This window comes from Ambystoma mexicanum, chromosome 4q (genome assembly GCF_040938575.1).
Source record: "Ambystoma mexicanum isolate Mex_15411 chromosome 4q, UKY_AmexF1_1, whole genome shotgun sequence".
Classification (NCBI taxonomy): domain Eukaryota; kingdom Metazoa; phylum Chordata; class Amphibia; order Caudata; family Ambystomatidae; genus Ambystoma; species Ambystoma mexicanum.
Window position 1 is genome coordinate 260,305,475 of NC_090928.1, and position 23,265 is coordinate 260,328,739.

General features: G+C 49.5%; 1 protein-coding gene across 2 annotated transcripts in view; it reads right to left on the reverse strand.

The window, feature by feature from the left end:
- AHCTF1 (AT-hook containing transcription factor 1) overlaps window positions 1–23,265 on the reverse strand; it is a 2,174,249-nt gene that overhangs the window by 716,188 nt on the left and 1,434,796 nt on the right. For both annotated transcript variants that reach the window (XM_069607832.1, XM_069607831.1), the window contains exon 26: window positions 21,895–21,972. In XM_069607832.1, the coding sequence (XP_069463933.1) occupies window positions 21,895–21,972 (78 nt within the window). The remainder of the gene's footprint in view (window positions 1–21,894; window positions 21,973–23,265) is intronic.

Genomic DNA, 23,265 nt, shown 5'->3' on the forward strand with positions numbered 1-23,265 from the left:
TTTTGCAAAATAAGTGCTCTGCTGGCGTTTTGGGGGCTTAGAAGGCAGGCAGTCGCAAATGGAGTGTAGCTGCTTTTTCTTTTCATCTTTCAGTTCATAGGACAGTGAGCGATACCTCCCTCCTCCTCATGTCTGTGGACCGAGTGGGCCTGTCTTATAGACCAAACTCTATCGTCTTGGTTAGCCCATCGGGACAGATGGTCAGGGGACCTCCTCTTTCCTACTGGACCCCAAGTAGGTTTGACAATTAATTTAATGCAATGGTTCTCCAAAGTCTGAACGTGGGGTTCTTCAAGGCTGTGAACCACCTTTGGCAGAATTATCGGTGGATTAACTAGATTAGTAGCCTCAACAGGGTCTTCCCAAACCGGGGTCCCGGATTGAGAATCTTCCGCCTCATCCTCTGAGTCGAGGTGTTCACGTAAATTGATTAGGTCATCATCTGCATAAATTCCTCAGGAGTTTTTGGGGATTGTGGGCGAATGTGTGTTCCCTCGCCTGTTTTCCCAGGATTTGTCTTCCCACCCTTATTTGCACTTATTTCCCCGCCTAGGCCTTTTTCTGATGTTTTGAAGGTGGTACCCAAATTTTGGGACCCCCCTCTCTATTTGAGTGATCCTCAGCCAATAGAGGGGACTGTGTTTTGGCCGTTTGATCCTTAGATTTCAAAGCGTCAAAAATTGCAAAACCTGTGTTTGAAGAGTCTTTAGAGGGCATATTGGTACTGTGGATTTCTTGCAGAGCTGGTAGAATGAGGACCACCTCATTATTAATTGCGCCATTAAGGAAGCCGCCCTCTGGCTTATTCATTTTGTTTGTGCATGAGGGACCCTTGGTGTTTTTTTCCCTTTAGCTGGTTGGACATCTGGTTGCCGGGTCTCCAAAGCCGGAAGGGTCTATGTGCTTATTTCAGACGTTATTGGAGGCTTAGCACGAGGAGGAGTCAAGAGGTCCACTGTAGCTACCTGGGAGTGCTCTTTGGAAGAAGCGTGAACGCCCAATCCGACTTTTTCCGCCCGGGCATTCAAGGCATTGATATAGCCTTCTAGGAAAATGTGTCTACTGTTCATCATGGGTGAAATTGATGTGTGGTCTTTCAAGGTGTCATTGATAGACTCATACAATTTACAGAAAGGACAATGGTTACTGCTGACATAAAAGACAAAAGGTCAGATTTTTTTTCCTGGAGAGTCTTTATGTGTATTGGATGGAAGCTCACTCAGGCGTCGATTTCTTGATGGAGTTTGGTGAGTGCTGTTAGGCAGAAACCTGTGCAGTTCCCTTTGGGAACACTGCAAAAGATTTAGGACTACAGGTGTTAGCAGTAAACCCACTTGGTAGCAGTCTGTACCACCCAGATTTACCTGGTAGCTGTGGCTGAGCAGTCAGACTTCCCTCAAGAAGAGTTAGGCAGTATGCAAAGTATACAAAATAGGCACTCAGACAAAATAGCACAAGCAAACACTGACCAGAGCTTTGGTATCAAGGTATATAATTATTTATTTAAAAACACACTGATTGAAACACTCCAGCACTATTATTGTAAATCACTCCCAACACAGTTACTATTATATATACATCCCTTATTCCTTATCAGACAAGTCTTAGTTAACACCACTTATTTCCAGATAGAGGTGAGCGCTTAACTATAGATGGCACTCCAATAAGTTAACGAAAAAGGGAGGGAAAAAGGCAGAATGTAGAAAAATACACCACACTAATACTTAGGAATTCTTAAGCAAGGCAGGAAAGGCAAAAGTTACTTGTGAGTAAAGTCCATAGGCCGGGCCCACTCTTGGAGAGAGCAGGGCACAAATGCACCCAAGATCACACAATGACAACATGCTTAAGAAGTCTTGCAGGGAGTTCAGAAAGGTTTTAGTTAGGCTCAGAAAAGTTTAGCCAGGGTGTCCCAGGCTAACCCAGGTTCGAAAGCCGGGAGCTAAATCTACCCCGTACAGTCTGTTGCAAGGGAAGCCAGGCGGAACACAGTACCTTATGTGGGAAGGATCCTCCAGCGGGGGCAGTTGTTCCTGGCAGCGGGTGCAAGTCGCGGGGTCGTCCAGAGGAAGAGAAGATCTCGATGTGGAGGAAAGATGAAGGTCGTTGCACTGCCAGGGAAGAAACCAGCCGCAGAGTTTTCCGGTTAAAGGTACTACCCTTTGATTCGCGGTAGTGGTAAAACGTGGTATCAGGGTTGCCGGGGTGCTTGGCACAGGCAAGGCGGCCACGAGATGCTCCAGGAAGCGAAAAAGGAAGCAGACTGGTTATCCCCACCAGTCGAAGGAAGAAGACTCTCTGGGCTGGAGGTCTGTCGTTGGGAAAAGTGGTGAGACGGTTCAGCAGGGCTCCACCGGTGGTGTTGTCGTAGCAGGTCGGCTCAGCTTCTCCCTCGTCGGATTCTTCGGTCCTGTGGCGACTTCTGAAGTTCCATTCCCCAAAGCCCTGCTTTTATGCAGAAAACCCCCATTCACTCAGCCTAGCTGTCACTCAAACATGCTAAGTTGTGAGCCGGGCAGCTCACCACTTGGGCCAATCAGGACGGAGTGCGACTTGAGTTGCCTAGGCAACTCAGTCCAGGGTGCCTAAATCCCCCTCCACCCCTCCTAAGTACCCCAGACAGAGTGGCACCACTTTGGAGGGCTTCTGTGGAGAAGCCCGCCAAAAAGTGGAACAAAGGGCTCAACTTGGGTTGGAGTCACAGAAGCGAACACAACCGCCATTTTAGAACCGAGTTCTGGCAAAAAATACCAACCAGAGAATTAATATTAAATAAATAAACCGGCGGTATGTTCGAGGCTATAGGAATTAAATAATTGAAGTTGGTAGCCTCGAACAATGGGAAATCCCATAGGGATATATTTGCGGTCGAATATAAAAAGTAGTATCCACTGCCACCAGCCAAAACTCGATCAGGGGGGATGGAGACGTGCCCCCTCGACTAACAGACCCCAGGGCAATCGAATTGCCCCGGCCAGTACGTCCACAATATGATGGTTTGTACTGGTTCTGTTCAGTATTTGAGACTAGTAAAGTCAATGGTGACTTTACATGCCCTGGGAGACAGTAGTCAGTCCCAGGGCGTGGAGTCTATATTGGGGGGTCACTATGACAGCCCTGTGTTACTGCACTGAGGGTGCTGTGTAACACATCACAAAAACACATGAAGCCCTATGGAGTAAAAGACCCCATAGCCCATTAAACACATCTAGAGTCAAATAAACACACTCAAATCATGCCCAAGAGTGAGGGTACAAGAGTCTCACTCTTGGCAGGAGAAAAAAATAAACCCCAAAAATCCAGCAAAGCTGCTGGGGGACACACTAGGTTAGGAAATTCAGCCTAAACAGAGAATTCTCACTAACAAGTGTGAGTAGCCCTAGGTGTTTCCAGGACTGGGGATAGTCCCAGCCCCGCGCACCGTCAGGGAGAGATGAGTCATTGGTTTCAGGGCTCAGCCTTAAGCTCTTTCCAACTGATATGGGAAGTTAATCTGATTGATTCGATGGCCTGTGGTGGTTGCCGACAGTGCAGCAAGACTGCCTTTCCCCGCGCACATATCGGGGAGAAACCGAGGGTTGCGGTTTCCCTTTGGGTTCACTGTAGACGAGAGCGATGGAATAGGCAGCCCTGTAGCTTCGCCTTCAAGCCCACCCTCTGCCTGTTTTGGGGTCCCCCTCTACATCCAGACTGAAAGCAGCTGGGGTCAGGGACAGTTGAGAACTAGCCATAACCGGCGGATGAATGGAGTCGGTAAGACAGAGGATATCGGAACCCGGGGCGCCAACCATAGTTTAGGCAGAGTACCTCTTCCATCTTCCACCAACGAGGCAGGTTTAGAAGCCTGCACCAGAGATTTCAAGGAGGGACAAGGCGACCAAAAATGCCACCTGATAAGAGGACGAATGTAGGTCCGGGCTTCTCAGTCTTGCAGCCATGCCAGGCAGCGAACTATCTACTTGTGGCGAAAGTTCAGGTGGGACTTTGAAAGGGGATGCCTGGTCAGAGACCACGCTCAGTATTTCTGCGTCCGAAAGTTCCTCTAGTTGAGGCTGTTTCCTTTTTTGAAGTTTGGCAAAAAAGTTGATTAAGGAAGGTGCAGACAAATGGCTCCTGGCCGCTCCTTTCTTTGGGCCCCTCTGGACCTTCTTTGGACTTGTATGAGAGTTAGTAGATCTCAGGGTCGAGCTTGGAGGCGCTTTCTTCCCAGTCTTTTGTCGAAGGTGTGACAAACACTGGAGCATAGCGGCATCGGCCTGCTAAAGACAGCCCCTCTCCCCCCACACCCTACCTCCTTACCTGGTTCAGCCGGTGCAGCCCCTCCTCCTAGGTGCGCTACCGGTCCCGCTTGCTGCAACAGAGAATCAGGGGGTTTGAGGGGGGGGGGAGGAGAAGTCGTGCAGGCTCCGGAATGTCCGCCCGCTGGAGTTGGTTCAAGGAGTAGACCATATTGTGGCACTTCTGCGTGCGGCAGATACAACGTGCCGGGAGACCCCCCAGCCCCCAGCCAGGGAGCTGGGCCATTGTCTTTTCTTTGAGTTTCCGCAAGCTCCGGAGGCAGCGGACTTCTACCTCCAAGAAGGGACTTTCTACAGTCAAGGCCGTGGAATTCCGCAGGTCAATTTCACTTTTACTTCGTGCCGCCCGTGCTGCTATAGACTGCAGAGACTGCAACTCTGCAGCTACTCCGTGGCCGCTCTGCGGCTGTAGAGGGGTTTTAAGCCAAAGTCCAACCCTCTCAGCAAAGGAGCTAGTAGAAAGACTAGCAAGGCAGCAACAGCAGCAAAAACACTTGTAGAAGAGATGTAGGGATGACTGCAGAGACTGCTACTCTGCAGCTACTACGTTATATTCAAACATTGCCAACCAATCCAAAATGTCAAGCTTAACCTTATACATACCCACAATTTCTTTAGGCATACAGGGTCTCTCAGGACTGGAAGACCTAGAAGACTCTGGGAGAGAAGCATTTTCAAGAGATAATCTTTTCATTTCTAGTTCATGATTCAACTCCATTTCTCCGATCTTAAGTTCTTGGTGTTTTTGTTCAGTTTGAGCATTTAAACGTTTGAATTCCAGTTCAAGCCTAATTTTTTCTAGAGCAATGAATTCAGGACTGAGTGCAGGAACTTTGGGGGTCCCAGTGGACAAGGGTTAAGGTTGCTGAGCAGACAAGGGAGCAGAGAGGTCTATATTAGGAGACACAACTGCCTCTTCCAACTCATCATTAACAGACATATCATCTTCAATAGTTTCCACATTTGCTAGAGAATCGAGTATTTCAGACCCACTCTCCAGACAATTCAGTCTTTTTGCCTTTGGCAGAGTTTTTCCTTTCTTTACACAGATTTCTTAGATAATCAGCAGTGTAACTCAGGAGGGTCTCCTGACTGTGGCTTTCCATATCAGACATGATTAATATTGCTTTTTAGTGATGTTAGCCTTGTGGTTAGTTGATCCAAGGTAATAGCAGCACTCTAAGTGTAATTACTATACTTTGATCCTCACCGCTGTACACCAGTGTTAGGCAGAATTATATTTAGTACCCTTTGGGAACACCACACACAATTAAGACTACAAGCGACAGTACAAATTCACCTTTGGTACAAGCCAGTACGACACAGTTAAAGTGTTAGCGATGGCTAAGCAGTCAAACTTATCTCAAAAGCAAGTGAGCAGTATCAAATAGTTACACAAAGGACAGCAATTACTATGATTGAAACAAAGACTGACTCGAGGTTTCCAAGTAAAAGAATATATATTTATTTACTCTTTAGTTATATAACATTTCACTAAGGTAAGCAGTTTTTAAAATCACAATCTTAATACACAACACCACTCCCAATAAGTTCCAGACAGGTTAAGCTTACAAAATGAAATGGGAGCAAAATGGCACTCCAGCAATTTAAAAGGGATGGAAAGACAAAGTTAATAGAAATTGAACCACACCAACAGGTAAGTACTCAGGGCGATTGAGCAAGAGGAACTACAGTGATAGAATCAGGTAGAAAAGGCTTAAGGCCAAAGTAAATAGGTCAAAAGTCTTTTGTTCAAGATCACACGGTTCAGGCTAGTTTGCGGTAAAGTTTGTGCCACAGATTCCGGACGAGGTTGGTTGGCTGAAAAGTTAGTTCAAAGAGAAGGTCAAGCCCTCGGATTGGAGAAAGATTTCAAACACTTTCACCGCGGCTGAACGAAACGAACAACCGGATTTGCACAGTACCTTAAAACGGAGAAGAAGCTGTAGCTGAGGGGGACACTCCTGGTAGTTCCTGCAGGCTCACGGTTCCTGAAGCGACTGACTGACAAGAAGTAGGAAGACTGGAGGGTCCTGCACTACCCAGGGAAGAAACCAGCAGCAGAGCGAAACAACGAATAAAAGGTGCTCTCCTTAAAACCCAAGCAGGGTCCGACCTTCCTGGCTATCCGGCACACTGTAGCTCTGTACAGCAAATTCGACCAGAGGAGGGGTCCTGGCTTGAAGTTTGGGTGAACTGGTTGGTCCCACCAGCTCAAGAGAAGAAGTTTCCTGGAGGATCTTCTCTGTCGTCGGAATCTGAAGATTCACCGGGCGGTTCAGTTGTTGTAGGGGTCCTCTTCTGTCAGCTCCTCGTTGGTTCTTTCATTTCAGTGGCAACTCTACCTTTCCAGTCCCAGAGACATGCTTTTTATGCAGTTTTCCCCTATTCACACAGCCTGGCTGTCAATCACACAGCAGGGTGGCAGTCCTGGCAAGGACAGTCACCCAGCCAATCAAACAGGAGTGCGACTTGGGTTACCAAGGGAACCCATGGCAGGGGTCCTTAGACCCCTCCCTCACATCCTGCCTACCCAGACTTTCAGGCGCCTTAAGGAGGGCTTCTGTGCAGAAGCCCGCGAAAAGACGGCGAACAACGGGACCAAACCTGATTTGGCGTGCAGAGTAAAACACGAGAAAGACTTTAACAAAAAGAAATGGTGAATCAACCCAGCCGGAGACGAAATAAAATCTATTTGGTCAAGCGGGTTTATGTTCGAGGCTAATAAAATAGCCTAAAACAATACCATGGTTATTTAAGATAACCGCGGTATGAAAAATAGGGTAGTTACCACTGCCACCGGCCAAGTCTTGATGAAAAGGGAGCGAAACAGTGCTCCAAGAGAAACAGACAAAAAGGGATAAGAATTAACCCTTTCCAATACTCCATGTAAGATGGGGTGCACTGGGTCTGTGGTTTGAAGAGACTACATAAAGTTAATGGCAACTTTACATGTTTCTGGGAGACAGTAGTCAGTCCCAGAAAAATGGAGTCAGTGGGAAGTCTAAAAGACAACCCTGTGTCACTACACTGAAGGTGCCGTGTAACACACAAAAATGATGCTCATGGAGTAGGCAAGATCACACAATTGGTAAAAACACACACAGCAAAACACATGTAAAAGTGGGGAAAAGGCTCTCACTCTTACCAGGTGAAACAAATAAACCCTAGAAATCCAGCAAAGCTGCTGAGGGACTCACTATGTAAGGGAAATCAGCCATTTATGAGAATTCTCCCTAACAGACCACAAGGAGGGTCGTCCTGTGGATCATGTGTAGCGGGAGATAGCCGCCAGAGGAACCATTCTGGAGGCGTGAGCCAGCCCCGATGTAGCCAACGACAGCAAATATGGCTGTACATGAGGGCCTGGGACCCTCAGTGGGTCGATCTTCTGAGAACGGCACCAAATTGCGGAATCTCTTCCATTTGTGTCTGTACCATTTCAAAGTAGATGATGCCCTGGCCTTGGCGAGCATCTCCTTGCAGTCCGCTGGAAGATCGTAACCCCAGAACTCCAATGCTGCAGGAGCCAGGCCAACGGGTTCAGCGATCCTGGGTCGTGGTGCAGAATTGCACCTCTTTCCCTGGCGAGAAGATCCACTGGCAGCTTGACTGGAGGGAACACTGACATGCTTAGAAGGTCCGGGTACCAGATCTGCCTCGGCCACGCTGGTGCAACGAGGATCATCCCTGCACCAGCACGGTCTGAGTTGATTGATGACTCGAAGAAGCAACGGCAACGGAGGGAACACATACAAAAACATGCCGTCCCAGGGGAATGAGAATGCATCCCCTATGTTCCTCGGCTGGGGAAACCTTCTGGTGAACCTGCTTAACTTGGTGTTCGTCGCCATCGCAAACAGTTCGATCTGGGGATTGCCCCATTTGTCGGTGAGGTTGGCCGCTTGGTCCTGCCGAAGCTCCCACTCGTGGCAAGAGTGCAGCTCTCTGCTGACAGAGTCTGCGACAGAGTTCTTTACTCCTGCCAGGTGGAATGTAATGAGGAACATCCCTGGGCGATGGCCCAGTGCCATAAGTCCTGCGCCTCCCTGGAGAGCGCCAGGGATCTGGTGCCCCTTTGCTTCCGGATGTAAAACATAGTGGTGGTATTGTCCGTGAAGACTCTCACCACTTTGCCCTTGAGAGACGGCAGAAACGACTTGAGGGCCCAAAACACTGCCTGTAGTTCCAGTATGTTTATGTGCATCGTCTTCTATTCCGGGAGCCCGAGGCCTCTGGTGTGAAGATGTCCATTGTGGGCTCCCCATCCCTCCAGAGATGTGACCGTCTCCTGGTACAGAGAGCTCTGGAAATCAGTGCCTCCAGCGATATCGGAGCGTACACCCCATCATCTGATCGCTCGTCGAAACGCCTCGGCGAGCGCAATCCTGTCCTGAAAGCTTCCGGACACCTGGACCCAACGGGCGTTGAGGAACTCCTGCAGCGGCCGCATCCGTAGCCTGCAAAGCCGTATCAGGTAAATGCACGATGACATCATGTCGAGCAGCAACTTGATGGTCCTCACTGTGGCGATCTTCAGTGACAACAGCCGTTGCACTTTGCCCAAGATGGCCAATATCCTTTCGTCCGACGGTGACACAAGGCATGACACTGTGTTGAGCTTGGATCCCAGGAACAGAGCGTCCTGCGATGGAGTTGAGCAGAACTTTGCATAGTTCACTGAGAACCCCAGATCGGTCAGAGGACGGATGGTCCGCTCTGTGTGTTCAACTGTGGTGTCCCTTGACTTGGCCTGGATGAGCCAGTCATCCAGGTAGGGGTAAACGTGGATCCATTGCAGTCGCAGATGGGCCAACACCAGCGTCAAGCAATTTGGGCGCCGACTTCAGCCTGAACGGAAGGGCCTTGAACTGATAATTCATCCCCTGAACGACGATGGGGACGTTGAAGTACGCGTCCTCCAGATCCCAACGGCGACAAAGTCCCCCTCGTCTAGCTGGCCGAGCACGTGCTGCAGCATAACCATCCTGAACGTCTGGGGTTTTATGTTTTTGTTTAGCCGTCGTAGGTCGAGAATGGGCCTCCATTGAGTATACTCCAGAGCACTGCAGCCACCGTGGATCCAGCTCCATCACCCCCTTTTGTAACATGGCCCGAACCTCCAGCAGCAGATGAGGGTTGTGGTTTTCCTACCGGGCCACCAGTGGTATTCGCAGACACGTCCATTGGAATTCTAAGGTGTGTCCATGGGCAAGAGCGTCCAGCACCCATCGGTCGGTGGAGATGGTCTCCCACATGCCGACAAAGGTCGCCAGTCGGCCTCCCACCGGGGTACACGGGTGGGGGCCCAACGTCCTGGCCGGTTTAATCTTGCTTGAAGGCCGCCCCGATGACGACGTCTGCCCCCAAAGGCCTTGGAGCGACCCCGGTTGGCTTCCTGGGTCGAGGAATGGGAGGGCTGGCAGTAAGAGGACGAGCCTCCCACCCCCCCAAAACCCTTCGAGGAGAGGATAGACTTCCCTCCTGAGGAACGAAAGGACTGTCGTCGTTGCTTTAGGGTACCTAGGGCACGTGCAGTCTCTGTGTCCGTCTTGATGGCCTGGAGGGATTCATCCACAGCCTTCCTGAACAGGTTGTCCCAGTCAAAGGGCATGTCCAAAACCCTTGTCTGAAGTTGGTGGCCTTGAGCCAGCCACGACGGCAAAGATAAACTCCATTTCCCATCTGGTGGAAACCTGTGTCTGCGATGTCCAGGACCTCTGTGAAGGCATTGGTCCGACGCCATCTCGCCTTCTTGAAGGATCTCCAAAGCCTCAACCCGCTTATCATCGGGGAGGAAGTCCAGTAGCGGAACCTGCTTAAAATACAGCTCCCGTTCTTATCTGGCCATGATCGCGAGGCCGTTGGCAGCCTTGACGATCGTCGCCGCAAGAGGAGATAACCTTTCTACCCATTGAATCCAACTTCTTCCGTTTGTTGTCCGAAGGGGTGGAGGAAGAAGGCATCCGAGCTCAACCATTTCCTCCTGGTGGCTGCCGAGACCAGCGACGGTTGAGACCTTAAGCACTTGGGTGCAGAGTCCGGCACCCTGTACTACTTCTCAAGCCGGTCTCTCTTCGCTGGGGCTGTAGAAGGGTTGTTCAGCAGAGCCAGCCCTTCGTCCCAAACATCATCCAGGAGAGGGACCGAAAGGATTGTCGTCTTCTTCGCCTCCTGGTGCTGATATAAGAAGCCTTCCTACTTTTTTCCATCCGGCGTGAGCTGGAAAAGCTCTGATGCTCGGGCAATCATCACATAGAAAGATCCCACCTCATCCGGCGGAGAGGCTCTGGGCGCAGGTGACTGGAGGTCCCCCATCCTGCCCTCATCATCCATGCCTGTTGTTGCTGTGTCTGACTGTCTCCCTTGGGAGGAGCGGGGGATAAAGTGGGTGGCGGTGGAGAGGGTGGGCGATGGGTGGCATGGAGGCACAGGGTGCCTCCTCCTCTTATTGGCCGGCAGCTCGCCCGGTGTCAATGGGGTAGGCGGCACTGGCGCTACGGGAGGAGCGGGCAGCAGGGTTGTCGGCATCCACCTCTATTTTAGACACCAGCGTGTGGAGAGTCAAGAGGATGTCTAGCGAAAGTTCTCTAGGTGGTATCTTGGGTGTAAGGGCGCTAGTTTCCGGGCCCTCGTCTCCTTGGGCCCCTCATCGTAGCCTCCATAGATGGTAACCCTGTCGTCGTCGCCCCCATCTTGGGGTGAGTCCCCGGCGTTTCTCTTATCGTCATCGCTCTCCTGGACGGTGTGGACGGAAATGATCTCATCCTCATCAGCCGAAGAAATGTCCATACCCTGGAGGCCTTCAGCGCCCATCCCCCATCTTCTGGTCCAGGGGGGTCAGTCTCAGACGGAGGTCCAGCATGCTCTTCACCAGGGTTTTCTCAACTGGCATACTCAAAGCTTCCCTCTTGGGAGGAAGAGACACCCTGGCCATTGTCAGGGTACCGTGCGGGTCAGCCCATACGGCCTTCGAAAGCGACACCACCACCACCTCGAGGGAGGGCGATGGTTTTGCCTGGTGCACATGGGCCTTCACGGAAAGGCAGGATCCCTTGTCCGGTTTGGCCTTTTCCTTCCTGGCTGTGTCAGACACCTTGTCCTGCTTGGCCTTCTCCTTCTGGGCCTTGTCGGGAACTCTTGTGCACCTTGGCCTTCTACCTCGCGTGTGGGTCCGACACAGTACCCTGTCTGGCCTTCTCCTGCTTGGCCTTCTCCAGATTCTCTCTCAGCTTCCCCCTTGGTAGCTGACTTCCTCTTGGACGACGATACAGAGTGGAGGCTGGAGATCGATCCAGATGACGATCGCATCCTGACCGTCGCGGGACCCACAGCAGCGGCGACCCCGACAGAAGTGCTTGGCCTTGTGTTGGGCCCCCACGAGTGGGGCACCCTCAAAGCACTTGGAAGCCTGCTCCAGTTCGCCGGATCCAGGAGAGGCATGCCCCTGGGTGCCACCCAGGGTAGAGGCCTTGGACTGCTGCCACGATTCCAACCATTGTCGTCGATCCTTCAACGTGCACTTCAAGAAGCTACGGCAAATCTCACAATCCCCCTCCTTATGCGTAGGTTACAGGCAGTACAGGCACTGGGAATGCTTGTCGTCCATGTACACATTCCGCAAACCCAAGTCGGAGCAAAAGTTGAAGAGGGAAGCGCTGTCGTCCTCCTTGTCCGACATGATCCACCCAGTGCAGGCTTGAAGAATCTTCTGGAAGCCGCCACGAAGAATACTCTACCAAAATAGCCCTTGAGGGGTGCTGAAAAAACGGGTCCCTGTTAAAGTCAGATAGATGATCGATGGAGCTCATATGCTCGATTGACCGAAAAATAGAGTTTAACTCTCAAAAAGTGAGACGCAGCAAAAAGCTTGAAGAGCGAAGCTCGAGGACTCCCAACACTTGAACATGCAGTAAAAATCTGAAGATGGCTGCCAGAGGAGGGGCTTAGTTAGAGGGCAGTCATTGGCTTGGGGCAGTATGACCCAGAGCTCAGTGATTGGTTTAAAGGAGAAAGACAGTTTGGAAACTAAACAAACAGTTTTTTCTATTACCAAGGATTCCCAGCCGGACGACAGGGAATATTCATTAGGATGGAAATCCATGCCAGACCCCATGAAGGAGAACGACAAAAAGGAGGTCAGTAAGAGTCTGTCTGGAGTAAGCACTGATGTAGGTATCAGCGATAGGGAGGCCTGGGTTGGAGACCAGGATGTCCCTCTTGAATCTCTTCCATCCTGACTTAGTGAAGGGGATAGAATAGGAGATAAGAGTAGCAGTTAGAGAAGATGGGGGTGACGGAAAGCACCATAGCAGGTGCAAGGAGGAAGTAGGAGGAGGAGGGAGCGAACTAGAGGAAAGATGCACAGCGTGTGCCAACAATAACTCCACTGAATCTCCTGTCACTGGGCCCAATGCCCTGCCAACCGTCCACCAACCGGTGCATCATGGGAGGGGAAATCCAGGCCCATCTCCAATGACTGTTTGTCCACCTCCTTCCCCATCCTCCACCAGCTTTAAGAATCAGTCCCTCATGGCACCCTCAGAGACATATTCAGAAGCATGTTCCACAGCTTTCCACAGGCCAAAGGAGTAATTCAGAGGCTATGCTTGTGGCCTTGAGCACCATGCTGCCAGAGATGAACACGTTTCTGGCCAATGCGTCCGATTTCTTTCCCTCTCTGTCCATAGGCAGATTGGAAGTGGATGCCGCTGGTCTGGAGGAAATAGTGGCAGCCTGAATAACCAACCCTTCCGGAGTAGGGTGTGTGGCGAGGAAAGAAGGGTCTCTTCTTGCCGGCCTATACTTCCATGTAAAAAGGGCATTTACAGGGGGAATAGTGCAAGGGTGCTGCCATAAGGAGGATAAAGGGTCCGCAATGGCTGGGTTAAATGGCATGTTATGCTCAACTGTTTGACCCTCATCCAAGATATCAGTGAGCTCATACTCTCGAAGGGCCGTGGTAGACTCCTTCAATCCAAGGGTGTTAACAACCCGGTCAACCAGAGACCTGAACTTGACATTAGCAGAGTATAGGGCTGGTTCTGTTGCAACTCAAGATCAGGAGAAGTATCTAGACCACTAGCGTCCTGTAAACCTTGAGCCAAGGCCAATAAATCAGCCTAGTCGTCGAAATAATCTACGCCGCCAGCTGCCGTGTAAACGGGGTCAACTTGCTCATCGGGGTCATCGATGCTGAAAATGGATTGCATCAAGTCAAACAATCCCGATTCCGATAACGGCACGAAAACTCATCACCGACTGTTGGGGCAAAGGGCTTGAAAGCCGACTGAGTAGGCTTCGAAGCCAAAGTGGCTTTTGATGCAGATGGTTCCTTTGGCGCTGAGGGACGCTCAGACGACCGATGGATGGCGTGGCTCTCGGCCTTGCAGCCTTCTGGCGACTTATGCCTAGTAGGCGTGACGCCCGAAGGCGTTTGACGTCGTCCGAGTGGCCGGGAGCCCCGAGCGCCGCTTTTGCCGCCAAAGATTACTGGCCGGGCCAGAGCCGCCCTACAGCAGCTTGATGTTTTAACATGTTGAGCAGAGAAGTTTTAAAACTTTCCCACTGTTCCCGAGTGGTCAGCCCCACTAAGGGCTTACCTCATTCTAACAAACTGGACTGGCTTCGATGGAGATGGTGCTGCTGCTTCCGCGAGGAAGACAAGGAATGGCTCCTGGAATGGGACAGTTTCTTGGTCTTCTTGCAATGTCTTTCCTTGTTGGGAATGAGCTCCTCAGTCTCTACCTCCGAATACCGGACTACAGACCATGCCAGTTATGGCGGACGGCCGGCCCAAAGCCAGTTTCCCAGCCCTCTCACGTAGGGACTTCGACTGCATCTTTGCACACGACTCGCAGGCCTCTGTGTCGTGACCAACATCCAGACACCACAGACAAACGTCGTAGGGGTCGGTCACAGACATTTCAGCTTAGCAACTGCGGTGTTGCCTGAAGCTCGAAATCCTGTGATATATTGTGTCAAGGTTTTCTAGGAAAAACAAACAATTTGGTACAAAAAACGTCAAGTAAACTCAAGTCTTGATCCCGATGCAGTGTGCAAGCACGCAGAAAAAAGGGACTGAAGCATGGGGCCTAGTGACGTGCTATATGGGATACATTACTCACCGTAATCGTATTTCTGATGCTTGTATCTGCTTAGATTCACATGCTGTGCATAGGCCGACATCTAGTGGAAGCTGCAGTTGCTTTTCGAAACTCAAAAAGGGGCGTCGAACTAGGGCGTGCCAGTAATACTATCCCTAGTGCGATTTCCACTGTACCCATGATCCCTCATGCTTGTAGGACCCTCAGATTGTATTTTTTCTGACACGAGGTAGCATGAGGAGTAGCGGGAGTACAGAGTATCCAAGCAGATAGATAGTTAAGACTACAAGCATCCATGCGCCTTCTCTCAGAGGGGAGGAAGGGCGGGCGCATGTGAATCTAAGCAGATACAAGCATCAGAAATAAGATTACGGTGAGTAATGTATCCCTTCTGAGGCTTGTGGAATCTGTTTAGATCACATGCTGTGCATAGATTAGCGAGCAGTGTTAGAAGAAGGCGGTGGGATGTGAGAAGGGTCATGAGCGAACAAATGTCTTGGAACCGCTTGTCCCACTTGAGTATATGTCTTGGAATGAGTGTCAATGCAGTAGTGCTGAGTAGTAAAGGTGTGAATAGAGCTCCATGTAGCTGCTTTGCAAATGGTGTCAAGGGGTACATTTGCAATGAAAGCCAGAGTGGCCCTTGTGCCTCTTGTAGAGTGGGCCCTTGGTGTAAAAGGCAGTGTCTTATCTGAAAGGGAGTAATCAGCTGTATACATTTGACTTTCCATTTCGAGATGGCACCTTTAGAGACGCGATCTCCTTCTGTGCCTGTAGCTACGGAGACGAACAGTTGATCTGTCTTCCTTATCGGTCTGGTCTTGTCTACGTAGTAGAGGACCGCTCTTCTCACATCTAGTGTGTGTAGTTTCACCTCAGCAGAAGTTGCTGAAGAAGTTGGGTTCTTGGAAGAAGGCTGGTAGCTCAATGGACTGGTTAACATGGAATTTAGAAATGAACTTGGGTGAGAACCTAGGGTGAGTTCGTAGAACCAGTTTATCCTTATGAACAGTAAAGAAAGGATCCTGGACTGACCAAGCCTGAATTTCACTAACCCTTCTTATGGATGTAATGGCTACTAAGAAGGCAGTCTTATAAGCAGGGTCGGATTGGCCCCTCGGTCTTTTGGCCTGTGGCCGGGCCGAAAACGTCTCTGGGGAGTGGGGGCCGATTCCTGGCCATGCCTGGGCCGGTTTTGAAGAAAACAAATTGGAAAAAAAAATGTTGTCACTTTTATTTTTCTTTTCAAAAAGCCTTTCATCCTTCTTAGGTCGATAAATGAGTACTAACGCAGGTTGGGTGATATTGTATGCATATATGTTCTATAAAAAAGAGCGTAAGTGCTATACAATAACATATTATCATTTGGCCTTGGACGTCTGCTTGGATTCACAGTAATTTAGTGTACTTAGGAACAATGCTATTTGATGCCACTTCCTGTTTTGTCAAGCGGTGAAAGGTTGTGTTTCATCGCTTCCCGGGATGTCACTTTGGGGTGGGATAAAATTACATCACTTCCAGTGATGTCATCAGAGGTGAGACCTGCTGGTAATGTTCAACATAGAGAGGGTCTGAAATGAGGCCCTGAACTGGGGTCTCAGAGCAGGGTATCTTAGCAGGAGGTGGAGGGTCTTTGGATCCCGAAGGGGTAGAGGGTGTAGGAGTATAGCTAAGGAAGTAGTTTGGGTCTTTCTCGTAGAAATCTGCCAGAAAAGACATCATCCTCATTACTGTGTCAATGTCCTCCGAGTTCCATTCCTTGGAACTGGGAATAACCCTTGGCTGTGGTGGTTCCTCCTCTAATACCATATCCTGGGGGGTGGGAGGGACAATCTTTGGCCTAGTGACAGGGTCAGGGGCCTTGGACATTTCTGGGTGTTTATCTTTCTGAACCTGGTGTTCAAAGGCTCTTTTCTGTTGTTTCTCCCCCTTCCCATGTGTAGAGAAGTGTTTACCTGACCCCCTGGCATCGAGATCCGGAGGAAGGATCACAAGCTTTAGAAGAGGGACGTGGAATCTCGGACGCAGACGTCGAACAAAGAGCCTTTGAATGTGCTGCCTGGGGGTAGGGGTCGGATTCTTCCTCCGACGACCGTACCTCTGTGACTTTAGGTAATGTGGCACTCTTAGCAATCGTAGTCGGTTGCAGTGTGTCATGAAGCGACCATGACCTGGAATGCCCAGAGGACACCGATTCTGCGGACCGCTCTCTTAGTGCCTTCTTCTGCCGATCACTCGGCACGCGTGTCGAATCTCGGGTGGGGTTTGTGTGCTTAGATGAAGATGTATGCACAGCGCTCTTGCCGCCGGGTGTTGTCCCCATAACTGACCCGCCGGACAGTCCTCCGAAGTCGGGGAATCGCGCTTAGGTGCCTACCGACACCCCTGTGCCCTCGCCGTCCGATACGGCAGTGTTGCTACCATCACTGAAGGAACCCACTGCGTCCATGGCCTCGAGTTTCCTGGCGTAGTGGACCCAACGTTTGGTCGAGCGGTCCTCGAGTGGCTTGGCTTTGAAGACCTTACAAGCTCGACAATTCGCCTCAGGGTGGTCCTTTGGAAGACACAGGTTACAGGTGTTATGTTTATCTACCCAAGGGAACTTACGGTTGCACTTGGGCCAGAATTTAAATGGGGTACTCACCATATGTTAAAACCTGGCAGCGGGCGGGTATAAGTAGGAAAAACAAGTGTGTGTGAGTATGTCCACCCCCCATTCTCCCTACTTGCAGGGGCTGAGGCCAGAGGCCTTCCGAGGCCCAAAGTCCCTCGTGTAGTCTCGACGGCTGTTCGTCCTTGTTCTCAGGTACCGACGTTGGTCTTCATTGAACTTCGACGTGGGGTTTGAGAACGGGGAATTTGATAATGTTATGATAAATGGCTAAAAGCCAAGGAACTCTGCAACTATGCTTCCGACAAGTATGGCGTAAAAAAATTATCTGAGGGTCCTACACGCGTGAGGGATCATGGGTACAGTGGACATCACACTAGGGATAGTATTTACTGGCACGCCCTAGTTCGACGCCCCTTTTCGAGTTTCGAAAAACAAACTAATACTCCGCTGCTTTCACTAGATGTCGGCCTATGCACAGCATGTGATCTAAGCAGATTCCACAAGCCTCAGAAATATATATATGACACCTGACGTCACTTCCGGAGCTGATGATCGAGAGCCGGACAAGACGGATCGACGATAGACTGCTGAGTCGAGGTCCACTACGCCCTTTGGTGAAAAGTTTCTGAGCAGCAGAGCTGGAAGATGGATATCTATCAAGATGAGGAATCTGCAGAAGAAAAGCAATCCATTGAAGCAGGAGTATTTGTCCAGTCATGAGGGTCTAGGGGAAGGTGCAGTGCAAGGGGCAACTGGCTGTGCAGGAGACTGGTGTCCCCATGAGGTTCAGTGGGTGGCCAAATAACCAGTTAGCGGAGCAGACGGGAGCATTAGCAGGGGGGTGGAGAGAGAGAAAGCAAAAGCGAAAAGGAAGGTCTTGAGTTGCTTTCGGAACCTTAGGTGGTCCTGCTCAAGTTTGAGAGAGGCAGGGAGGCTGTTCCCGAGGGAGTAGCCAGCCGAGGAGAAGCATCTGACCATCAGAGGAGGAGGTGGCTGAAGGGAGGGCTCAAGAAGGAAGATGCTTAGGAAGAGAGTTGGATGTAGTGTGGTCCTGTCATGATGCCTACCCCTGGGCATCCAGATCAAGCCCATCAGTCCCGGGAGCAGACATCCAGATATTTAATAAAACCCCAGCAGCCCCGGCTGGGGGCTGTCTGGGTTCAGTCCTGGCGCCTTAGGCGCCAGGCTCATAATAGGAATCAGTCCTGGCGCCATAGGCGCCAGGCTCATAGACTTTACTTACCTCATGCAGACCATGCTGCAAATGAATCCAAGCCAACGTGAGACCTGGATGGGACTATTTTTTACTCGGGTGTGGTTCTTGTGACTTCTTACCTGGAACTACTTTGGAGGCTATTTAAACCACGCCCGAACAGCAGCACATGCTTCGCGTTATTCTGCATCCAGCAGTGTAACGCTCACCGTGCCTGCAGTCAGCATCCAGTCTTCAGCCACGCCCGTCTCGAATCCAGAGCTCCTAGCAATAGAAGAAAGAAGAAGGAAAGGTTAGAAAACAGATATTATCTCAATCCTTACCTGAATTCCGGATCCATCACGTCTTCGAACTTGAAGAGGACATTATTCTACATGCGTCGCATCGCCAGCTGCAGCGCCGCGCCATACTCGCCAGTCCTCACAGCATTTTTCGATCCGGCACAGCCTCCATCATTTTCTCCGCCGAATTCCACCATCTAGGGGACAAAGAAACATAAGGTGAGCCGAGAGAGCCAACAAATACAATCTCTCTACCATAGACTTACTTAATAACCGGAGGCATTATTCTGTAACAAACCGCAACTTCTTACACCGTACCTGTAAGGAGAGCGAAACCAGCAATTTAAACACACGCATCTTTTGCCAGACAGTGTTTGGTAATACAGACTCTTACCTGAACACCATCAGTTGCCAAAAGACAATCTTCTCTTGGACCCAGCTGCAACACAAGAAGGAATGTACAAGAGTGAACATCGGACATATTGAACTCTTTGAACTTTATACTTACAGGTTCTCGACTGGAACCTCGGAGTCAATATTCACCCGGAACTCTTCCAGCGCCTTCAAACCAGTGAAGTAACTGGTATCTACGTGCCCCTGCATTCCACGCAGGATGGAGAGCTCATCATTTACAAACATAAGGTGAGCTTACTGAAAGTGAATATCGGTGGCGATCAGTGGGGAGAACAGTGGGGTGCCATTACTAAAATCCACGAGTGGCTAAATCCCTTTCTCCACTTGCAGGAGAATACTTCTACGGGTTAAGCAGACGAGATTAGGCGGCCCAGTCCAGTCTGTCATCTCTGCACTACGCTTCACTTTGGAGGAGGTCGCAGCAGTCCGGGTCCGATCGACGCCCCTGTTGGAGCCAGGTGAGCATAATAGGTCCCCGGCCCCAGAAAGCCTTGTGGACGATGCAGAGGGTCTTGAACTTAATCCTTGCAGCCACCGGGAGCCAGTGGAGAGATTTCAGGGCTGGAGAGATACGACCCCTGGGCTTGAGGCCAAGGAAAAGTCTTGCAATCCTGTCCTGGATTAGTTGCGAAGAGTAGAAGCAGGCAGATTTAGAAAGAGGCTGTTGCAGTATGCCAGCCTATAGAAAACCAGGGCTCCTCTGAGGAGGTGCAGCTGGTACTGTGACTTCTTAGAGATGTCAGAGATGTGAGGACAGAAGAAGAGGATGGAGTCGAAGATGACATCAAGGTTCTTCGCCTCACAGGAAGGTGCGGGTAGAGGGCCCAGTGTGGGCAGCCAGAATAAAAGAGGGGAAGCAGGAGCAGGTGTCCCAATGAGAAGGATCAGTCTTTCTGACATTAAGGACGACATCATTGGAGGCACACCATTCCTGAATCGTATATAGACAGTCCGGTATGATCGAGCGAGCAGAGGAGGCTGAGCCTGAAGGAGAGCAGCGTGTCATCCGGATAACACAAAGTTAGAACAGACAGGTTCTCACTTTTACGGATGTTACAAGAAAGATCTAGGCATGGCTATAAGACCGGATATCCTCCATTTGAGGTGAAAACAGAATTGGTATAAGACCATAGATATAAGGCTGCATTAGGTACAAACATTTGACACACTTCGTTTTAATTCACTATGCATTGCTGGGTTTACTGTATACCACTTAAGGCTTCCGCATTACAGAGCACAGTGCACACAGCTTGGCATGTGTTAACCAGACTGACATCAGGTGAATATTAATGAAAAAGATCATGACAGATATCTATTTTTAATGTAAACATTTAGAATGGCTTCAAATAAATTATCTCACTAACTATGTATACTGTCTTTTTTAAGTTGTGTAGATCAGTGTGCGATTTAGTGCATGAAAAGCACAAACAATAGCTCCTGAGGAAGGGAAGAGATTTCCAGAAACGCATAGAGCATATGATTAATGGATTTCCGATTTAAGAAACTTGATCATTGTGCTGTTGAAAATTACATTTTGTATCATACAGTGTGTTTACAAATTCATTATATAAACAATTGAGATTGTGGATATACAAATTACTGATTGGAATAATTCTTGAGTAGAAAATGTATGACTACATTGACTGCTTAGATGGTCTTAAATATTGATTGGATCACATTAAAGCTAGGTGTGCAGTCAACATGAGTGTTTGGGGACACCTGTTCGTCTCCTTAGAATCTCAGTCTCGCCGAGAGGGAAATCGGCGCTGCAGTGTGAGTTTCAGGCGAAATACTGATGCTTTGGCCACAACACCAAAAGACTGAGCAGTACAACATGGAGGGATGACTGCTAGCTCTGAAGTCCTGAACAAAGTTCAGGGGTCGTTCAGGGGTCATACAGTGGTGGGCCAATGGGAGTACCCGGTCAACCTTGGAATGGGCAGTGGGCCCTGGTTAAACCACTGGCAACCGGAGCTTAGCAAACGCATCTATCCTTTTTTCCATGATCTACCTCCACTGCTGTGGGGCAGAGGCGACAATGGTGAAGGGTATCTGCATCAATTGAATTGGTGATGCATCGGACTCCTGATTTCGACAGGGGTGGTGCTACTTCCTGGAGGTTGACGAAGAGTGGTGTTTGAAGGAAGATTGCTTGTGCCTCTTGTTCATGTTGTCCTTCTGTGACTCCTCTGTGCACAGCCAGGTATTTCTTGGTTCTTTTAAAAGGCTCAAAAGGCACCAGAAACTTCCTGAAGGATTTATCATCCACAACAGCATTGTAAAGACCTTGTCGACCTACTTCCTAACAGTCTTAGGGTGCATTGACTGACAAGATCCACATTCTTTGCGTTTTGATTCAGTCCCAGGCATCAAACTCAACAGTGGTGTGGATCGAAAACAGACATGAGCTTGCCTGCAATCTTAGCAAATTAACTTAGAAGCCTTCAGGGGAGACAGGATTCATTAAACAAAATGAAGCAGTAGCACCCAGAAAGCAGTGTCTGAGCACATAGAAAAAAGAAATTGAGGTCATCGGATACAGCCGACTTTAGATATAGCACCAATGACCTAATATGGGGAGTCATGGGTACCAATGACACTGGGGAGCTGAAGTTCATGCCACAGTGTGTGAAATAAATTCCAAAGGCCCACTTTCCTCATAAGGCTATTAATAAGATATGGCATCTGTCAGAGGAAGGAATCTATTTAAACCCAAGTTCAGCTTTTAATGTGTACATTTTTGTGTTTACAAATTTGTATTTGAATGTATCTCTTAATTATGGACCATGTAGAAGAAACCTGCCAGTAAATACTTAAACCTTCTGTCACTATCAACGTTTTCAGTGTTGGAAAATATTTGTATAATTTTGAATGATGAGATAGAACATCAATCCACAAAAAGCACAAATCCATATTTCGAAATTGATAATGAGGGGCAAAAACGGACTCAGCTACATTAGACACTTACCTGGACATTTTCTGTGATGCTTTGGTAATTGGAGTGCCAACAAATGCATCTTGTAACATTGTTTCTTCGTTATTAATACTACGGGAAAAACAAAAATATCACAGGTGATTATCACAAACATACGTTTGCTCAATTTGTCTGGTTCTTGCTTAACCAAATGAACTATCTGGTCAGTGTACCAGTAAATGGATGAAATACATTTCTTCATCTTCTTGCAAATACTTCATAACTTGGAGATGCAAGACAAAAGGGCTGCTATATGCCACAGTACGGACTCAACAAATCCATTTTGTGACAGACTTCATAGAATGTATGCCATCTCCAGTGGCTTGGCTATGATATGGCATTTATAACATGCATGTACACAAGTGTTTCTAGGCACGACAAGACAAAGAGGAGGAAACAAAGGGAGGGCAAAACAATGATCTTACTAGGCCTCGAGTAATACAGATCGCGCAAGTGCAGGGAAGAAGGAAGGGGAGAAGTGGATGAGAGAAGTGCAGGTAATTCAATAAGTGCAGCTAACGAATGGCTCATAAGTGCAAAGGGAAGGGATTGTAGGTTGCAGTTACAGACCCTTAAGTGCCGGGGGAGCCGGAGGCAGTGCGAGGGCAGCTGGACATGCAGGAGCCTGGGCCAGAGTTCAGAGGGTATCTAGGTGACCAGTGCGCTGAGCAGTCAGGTGCGTCAGCTGGACAGTGGGAGGGAGAAAGCGGAAGCGAAAAGTAAGGTCCTAAGATGCTTCCGGAAACGGGAGGTGGTTCTGCTCAAGTTCGAGAGGCGCAGGTAGGCTGTTCCAAAGGGAGACATCAGCTAAGGAGAGAGAGATCTGCCCCCAACTCTCTGCTTGGAGTAGCGCCTGACCCTCAGAGTTGGTGGCTGATTAGCCGAGAGCTCAAGAAGGAAGATGTTTAGGAAGAGAACACAGGAGGTAGAGGGGTCCCAGACCGCAGAAAGCCCTGTGTATGATGCAGAGGTTCTTGAACTTGATCCTTGCAGCCACGGGGAGCCAGTGAAGAAATGATCCCTGGGCTTGAGGCCAAGGCAAAGTCTTGCAGTCCTGTTCTGGAAAAGCTGTAAAGGACAAACATTAGAGGCAGGCAGATTTAGAAAGAAGCTGTTGCAGTAGTCAAGCCGAGAGCGCTCTGGAGACAGTGAGCTTCTGGGGGAAAGTGAGAAAAGGAAGAATACCTCTAAGGAGGAGCAGCTGATAGTTTGACTTCTTAGAGATGTGAGGAGAGAGGGTGAGTCGAAGATGACACCAAGGTACTTAGCCTCACGGGAAGGAGCAGGAAAAGGAGGAGAGAGGAAAAGAGCGAGAGAGAGAAAAAGAGCAAGAGAGAGAAAAAGAGAAAGAGCGAGAGAGACAGA